Source organism: Myotis brandtii, unplaced genomic scaffold (genome assembly GCF_000412655.1).
Source record: "Myotis brandtii unplaced genomic scaffold, ASM41265v1 scaffold334, whole genome shotgun sequence".
Lineage (NCBI taxonomy): Eukaryota > Metazoa > Chordata > Mammalia > Chiroptera > Vespertilionidae > Myotis > Myotis brandtii.
The window spans coordinates 738706-745883 of NW_005362885.1; the positions used below are offsets into that span (position 1 = coordinate 738706).

Genomic DNA, 7178 nt, shown 5'->3' on the forward strand with positions numbered 1-7178 from the left:
TGTGGCGAGTGCGGCCACCCTGCCCAGGGCATCCCTGGTCGGCGCCTCACTGTGACCCCCGCCCCTGCTGGTCAGTAAATTCTCCAGAAAGCTCCAGCCTCTGCCTCTTCTTTCACGTGACCCCTCCAGCCCCGCCCCTCACCAGCCATGAGATGCACTGAGGTGTCAGTTTTTTATTAGATTCTGACAGAAACACCCAGCTCCAGGAGTTAGGGCTGCAGGCCATCTGGGCCGGGGCAGCGCCCCAGCAGGTCGGGGGTCTCCGGTCTCGGGTGCAGATCCACCAGGTACCCAAGGGCACAAAGCGGTGTGCAGGGCACCACGGGGTCTGCTCCGCTCAGCCCTGGCCAGGTTCTGGTCTGGGCGGGGCCCGGCAAGGTCAGGCTCCGCCCCCTGCAGGTCACAGCCTCAGCAGCCAGGCGCCAGGGACCTGCCTTCCCCCTGCCTGGCAGAGACTCATGTCCCAGGCGCGGCCCCAGCCTGAGGCTCTCCAGCCACAACCACTGCGTGGAGGGCAGGTTCCCATCAGACACCAGAGCCGCAGCTGTCCGCAGCAGAGGCTGGAATGCTGCCCTGGCCTGACCAGAGGAAGACGGACACCCTGGGGAGGCGCGGGGCTGTGCAGCACCCACGACCTCCGGACACGTGGCACCTCGCGCTGCCTCTCGATGCTGCCCAGCCAGTGCGCCCAGGGTCCCCGGGTCCAGGCCCAGCTCACTCCGTCTGTGCACTTGGGAGTGGGGGCTGGCTGCCCGAGGGCCTGGCTCGCTCGGCCTTCACCCACTGCATCTTCTGCCGGTGCTGCTGGATGGCGTCCTGGACCCTGGCGTCCATCATGGCCTCGGTGAGGACCCCGTCCTCAGAGGCATACGCCATGGCCTGGCAGGGAGAGAGAGCACTGAGGCAGGGCAGGGGCCCGGAGCTGCCTGCATGGGGACCCCCAGGCACCAGGCCAGTCACCCTGTAGGCAGGGCCAGGGCCAGGCCCCGAACAACACAGCCTGGCCGGCCCACCCTCCATGCTGCTTCCCCAACCATGAGCCTGTTTCTTGGAGATGTCCTCCTTCAGGGTGGGGGCAGGTGGGAGCCAAGTCGTGGTGCCGTTTGCCAGGGAATGGCTGGCCAACACCCTCCCTGGGCAGAACACACACTCCTACCCGCTGATGGCACACACCTTGCCTCCAGTACACACATGTGCCCACTCATGCCTGCTCACAGGTGATCTGCAGCCCAGACTTGGTGCCATCCCTGCACCACCCACCTGGCCCCTGGCCTGGTCTCACTCCATGACTTTCTAAAATTAAGACAGCCCCAGGCGAGTTTGGGAAGCAGCCCAGCCCCCTGCAGAACTGAGGGCCTTGCTTCTGACAGCAGAGCTGCCCTCTGCCAGGGCACAGACCACAGAACCACCACAGGCCATTCGGGGGACAGTTCCTCTCGACATGGAGGGGCGGCAGGAGCCCCAGCAATTCTGATGGGGTGAGTGGCCCCGCCAGGCCCAACTGCCCCCGAACACTGAGCAACTGTGGTCCACGGGGCCTGCCCCTCACAGGACCCCCACCACCTGCAAACAGTCCTTCCAGAAACAGGGACCATTGAGAGCCAGGCCACTGCCCGGCCGCTCTGCTCCCAGTGCCCAGGGCTCCCAGCCCCCAAATGGGGGCAGGCACCTGGGTGGGGTCACCAAAGTTTTGGTAATCAGGCCCAGGGTGGTCCACTCTTCAGCTGCCAAGCAGGTCACCTTTAGGTGACGATGGGCCACCCCCTCCCAGATGACACAGGACCCTACCTGCTTCCTGTCACCGGCCCGTGGCTCTGACCAAGCCTGCTGAGTGGACAGCAATGGGTGCCCACCAAGCAGGGGCCTGAGCCAGTCCAGCTGCCCAGCAGCCTCGGCCCATGTGGGGCATCGAGAGCGCGTCCCGTCACCTGACCAGGCGTTTTTGCTCACCTTGGTCTGTGCCCGACCTGGGCTGCCCCTGCCACTCCTGTGAGGAGCACACTTACTGCATCCCGAGCTAAGACATCTGTCCTCCAGCCACCATCACAGGCCTGGGTCCTGCTAAGGACGGCCCAGAGCCGAGCCCCCAGCTGGCCCACAGGATACAAGTTTGCAATCTGGGGCTATTTGTTACAGCAGCATAACCCAGCTCATTCTAATGCAGCCCCTGCATATCTGAGCCACACTTCAAACTGAAGTAGATGGGTACTTAGTGAATAAAATAGTCATTTAAAAGCATTTCTGAATTTCCGGTGGTCAGGCTGTCAGATGCAAGAGCCGGTGTTTTCCTGCTGGGCAGCCAAGGAGCAGATGCTTCCAGGATGGGGCACCCGAGAGCGGCTGCTGGGACGCCTCAGAGGCGGAGGGGCGCCTGCCCACTCACCTGCCAGGCCACGGCCAGCTGGGAGATCTCCCGGCCCGACATGCCCTCGGTCAGGCGTGCGATCTCGGAGCACTTCTTCCCGTAGTCAAACTGGGCCAGCTTCAAGCGCCTGTGAGGAGGGTCCCACATGACCCCGGGGCCCCGACTCCCGGCAGGACCAGAGGCCTGTGAGGGCCCCACAACCCTCCCCGAGGGAGGGCGGGCCTCGGGGCAGGAGGCTGTGCAGGGAACCCCGGGCACCCACAGCTGGCCTTCCTGCCCTGGTGGCACTTCCTCTCCTCTTGGAGCCCGAGAGGGTCCAGGCAGGGGCTGGGGTCAGGACGGTGGGGCATGCTTGCTGCAGGGGCCGTGCCGTGCTGAGAAACGAGAAGGAGGGGCCCCACTGTCCACTGGGGCCAGGGACCATGTCCTTCCTTCTCTGCCAGCCCTGCCCAGCCCCAGCTGCAGAGCATCTGAAGCTGCGTCAGGGTGAACTGGGGAGCCAGCAGAGCAGCAGGAAATCAGCGGGAGGGCGCAACGCCTCAACCGGAGTGAAGCTCCCGCAATTTCACGTGCACTGAGCCTCCCCAGGCGGGCCTGGCTGAAGGGCCAGGAGCACCACTCAGACACTCATGGCAAAAGCCTCAGAAACCCACCCATGCGGCCGGGATGCTGGGGGCAAAGGGAGGAGGCCCAGGGGAGCTGGGAGGCAGGCACGAGGGTGGCAGCGGGCACAGTCCGTCTGGAACAGAGGCCGCTCTCCCTGCTGCCAGCACGGAGGGATTCGGGTCAGAGCTGCCGAGACCCGTCCCCTGGAGACGGTTAAAATAGCCGGGCTCTGCTTATCTGGAGCACGCCAGGCACCGCGGCGAGTGAGTGCGGCCTGGACAGTGTGGAGGGCGCCACCCCCACACGGGCTTTGCAGAGGCGGGACTGCTGCATGCTGGCAAAGGGCCCCGGGCTCCTGGGAGTCGGGGTGCAGTGGATGGAGGTGTCAGAGCGAAGCTCTAGGTCTGCAACCGCCCACCACGGCCCTCACCGCCCAGGCCTGACTGCGGCCTGGATCTGCCTCCTTAAGGCACTTTGTGTAACAGAAAAGGATGGGCTATCAACTCCAAGACCCGGTGGAGAGCTGGACAGGGACACGGGGACCCAGCATGTGGACAAGGAGTGACAGATGGACGGGAGGGGACAGGTGGACGGAAGGGGGGAGGGGTACAGGAGGGGGCAGGTGGACGGGGGGGTGGCAGGACCTCCAGGGACAAAGCCGCACATGACCCGCCCTGAGCCCCTCGTGAAGCCACACGTTAGGGGTCAGAGGTCAGTCTGAACCAGGAGCTGGGGGCCAAGGCCCTGCTGGGAGGACCCCAGCAAGAGGGCAGGGAGCGCCGGCGGCTCCAGGACACTTACTGCTTTCCTTCTGTGGCTGGCTTAAGAACATACTTGTCAAAATACATCCTCACCAGGCGCTCCCGCTCCTCCCGCTGTGGCAGCTCGAAGCTGACCATCTCGTCGATGCGGTCATTGATGGCCCAGTCGAACTGCTCGGGCTGGTTGCTGGCCAGGACCAGCATGAACCTGCAGCGACAGAAGCAGGAGCTGAGGGGTCCAGAGCCGAGTGCTCACAGCTGGGGCGCTCACTGCTGGGGCACAGGCCAACCCTCCCAGGTGGTTTTCTAGCAGATTCCACTTCTATCGACCCATTGCTCCCTCTCCACCTGCCCATCCTGCCCACCTCCTGCCCCCGGCTAGCAGATTCAGGCTGGGCTTTTTAAGACCCAGCACTGGCCCCTGTGGTCCACCCTCCCTCCAGCAGATCTGCCCCTGCCCCATCCCATGCATCTCTGGCCGACGGCCCAAGGGGAGGCTGATAAGCCTTGCTGTGAGGAGGGACAGACTCCAGGTCTGAGACAGCCCCCTGCCCTCTGACCAGGAGGCCGGGGCTCAGGGCCAGGGTTTGGCTGAGCCAAGGCCAGCTCACAGGGACAGCCACCTCTCCGGGGTCGCAGCCATGGCCTGTGAGGGACATGCCCACCAGCAGGGCTGGGCGCCCCGTGTGACCAGTTGGGGGGGCGGGGCAGGAGGGCCACGCTGATGCAGAAGAGCGTGACTCGGGGACTGAAAAGGGGCCAGCCCACTCTCGGGGCACCTGTGCCCCAGGGTACCCAGCTGTGGGGCCGCTGCCCAGACACCCCAGCAAATCTTCTCAGTGTTTCCTAGACACCCCGCACAAGGGACACGGGACGTCCCAGAGCGGGAGACGCGTGGGCTCCGCGGGCACTGGGTCAGCAGCGCTGCCCTACCCCTGCCCCGCCCTGCAGCAGCGTGAACAGGCAGTGCCCGGCTCCCCAGTGGGCGGCGCGGAGGACCAGGTGGGCTGACGCGGCAAGCGCTCTGCGCGGAGCCCGAGCTGCGGGTGCCTCACTTGCTGCTGTGCTGGCCCGTGCGGTGCAGGAAGGCATTCAGGGTCGCCCTGAGGTCCTCGCTGATCTTCTCCTGCAGAGAGAAGCCGGGTCAGGCACCAGGCTGGCCGAGCAGCTGGGCTGAGCCGCCCACGGAAGGCAGAGTGTCTGCTCCTCCCGGTGGTGCCTATGAACCTAAACTTGATCAAGAAGATTCCAAGAAACGCCAGGGATGCTTCCGCTTGTCCAACAAAATTTAGCAAAGAAGCTCAGCTGAGGAGCAGGCCTGGCCGCCCTCAGGCATGACCCTCCCAGAAAGCACAGCTGTAGCCTAAGCCACTGAACACACCACCCAGGCCCACCGCCAGACAGAAGCTTCCAGAACACTCACGGTGGCTCGCTTCCTGAGGAAGGCATCCGCTTCGTCCACGAACAGGAGGAGGCTGTGGGGGGAGGGGCCGCCTGAGGGAGGGGCCTCCCATTGCGTGGCCCCCGGGATGGCCGGTGCTCAGGATCCCCCACCCCACGCACCCTCAGCAGCTTTGGGACCCAGACCTCGACCCGGGACGGGGCGTGCCAAGTGCCAGCACCAGGAGAAAGCGGCCAGAACCAGGAGAAAGCGGCCAGAACCAGGAGAAAGCGGCCAGAACCTGGCCCTGAATTAAACACCCACCGGCACCAAGAGGCTCCTGTGAGCTCGGCCGCCGGGAGTCGCACGGGGTGAATGACCCCCTGCACGGTGCTGCCGGACCCCCTGGGCACCAGGGCAGCAGGACTGGCTGCAGAAGTCCCTGACCCCTTCCTTCCCAGACAGCCAGGGGCCGCTAGGAACCAGGCCGCCAGGAGGTGCCGCTCACCCTCGCCGGCTGGTGCTGGCCCAGTCAAAGACCTTGTGCACCGCTGTCACGCCGTCCCGCCCCATGGGGGCCACGTCCCCGCCCGTCATGATGGCGTAGTCCATGCCCGAGTGCAGCGCCAGTTTCTGGGGAGACGGTAGAGGCTGAGGGTGGGGTGCGGAGGCAGGAAGAGGGGAAAGCAGGGGCAGGGGGGGAGAGGACGGGGAGGCGCAAATAGGGGTTGGGGTGGGCGGGGCAAGCAGTTTTTCCTCCCCTAAAGCAGACAAGGTCCACCCCCTGCCCCCTGCCCATGGCATCCAGGCCCCAGGCAGGCGCCACTAGGGGATGGGCCGCCTCTCACCTTGGCAAACAGCGTCTTGCCCGTCCCGGGCGGCCCGTACATCAGCACGTTCCTGTATAGGCTGTGGTTCTTCTTGGTGTTCCGCGTCGCTATGGCGATGTCCCGCACTCGGGCCTCCAGGCTGGGCTACCAGGGGACGAGCAACTGGTTAGAGGGACGCTCCCTGCCCAGTCAGTCTGTCCCTCCCGGGTGCCCAGGCAGCACAAGAGGCAGCTGATCCCAGGGCGGGTTCGCCAGGCAGCGCCCCCCTACCCGCCTCTGCCCAGCCCCGCCCACTCACACTGAGGACCACTCCCTCCAGCGCGTCCTGAGGCTTGCTGAGCAGCCGCCTGCTGACCTGCAGGGGAGCCGGGGTCAGGGTCATGGATGCAGCCCTGGGGGCAGCCACCAAGCGCTATAGCCACAAGGAACAGCCCTGCTGGGCCCACGCTCAGGACACAGGCCAGCACTTCAGAAGGCTGACTGACCAGCTGTCCGTGTTGCTGGTCTGGGTGACGGACAGGTCGCTGTTGACCTCTCTTTTCTCCATCACCCACATCGTGACTGATACAGAGATCACAGCCCGGGGAGGACAGGCCTCGCGATCCACGCTGGGCGGGAAGCATGCTTCCAGGGTGGGGGTGGGGGGAATGGAAGTGAGGCAGCAACACCATGACTTTCAGCAACTTCTCTTACAGAAAAAGGGCACAGGGGAGCCCCAGCTGTCTGTAAACACCCAGAGGCAACCCCAGGGGACTGAGCGGACTGGATGAGGCTCCCCCACCCCAAGGAGCCCCCTCCCCTGTGCTGGCGCCGACAGACCTCCAGGGACGCAGTGAGGACAAACCCAGAGCAAATCCAACGTGCACGAGGGGGAGGTATGTGGGGAGATGGAGGGAGGAGGACACGGGTGCTTGGCTGTCCTGCCAGGAATGGGCAGGACACAGCGCCAGGAGGACTGGTCCCCCGACAGCCAAGCCCTTACCTGCAGGGGGTGCCGCAGCGCCTCTAGCAGTGAGATGCGGGAGGTCTCCCGCACCAGGGACGGCTTCCCCAGCCGCGCCTCGATGTACCGCCCGGCCACCAGCGTGGCGTTCTTGGCGGAGTAGATCCCGACAGCCAGCAGCGTCAGCCCGGCCACCTGCGGCAGGGCAGGAAGGAGGCGAGTGATGCCCTCCCATTGCCACCACGCCCTCACCACCTCGCCACCCTGTGCCAGGAGCTGGGTGGGGGCCGTG

At 65.4% G+C, this 7178-nt stretch overlaps 1 protein-coding gene across 2 annotated transcripts in view; it reads right to left on the reverse strand.

Annotated features, from left to right (window-relative positions):
- Positions 1-7178, reverse strand: part of LOC102259418 (ATPase family AAA domain-containing protein 3) — a 12097-nt gene that overhangs the window by 1100 nt on the left and 3819 nt on the right. Inside the window, exons 7-15 of one of the 2 annotated variants that reach the window (XM_014543797.1) lie at positions 6926-7081; positions 6242-6298; positions 5962-6087; positions 5622-5746; positions 5156-5207; positions 4788-4858; positions 3773-3940; positions 2384-2492; positions 793-879 (exon numbers count right to left, since the gene is read on the reverse strand). In XM_014543797.1, coding sequence (XP_014399283.1) covers positions 793-879; positions 2384-2492; positions 3773-3940; positions 4788-4858; positions 5156-5207; positions 5622-5746; positions 5962-6087; positions 6242-6298; positions 6926-7081 — 951 coding nt within the window. Of the gene's footprint in view, positions 1-160; positions 880-2383; positions 2493-3772; positions 3941-4787; positions 4859-5155; positions 5208-5621; positions 5747-5961; positions 6088-6241; positions 6299-6925; positions 7082-7178 lie in introns of those variants that run through there. The other variant, XM_005871293.2, reaches the window with a different exon arrangement.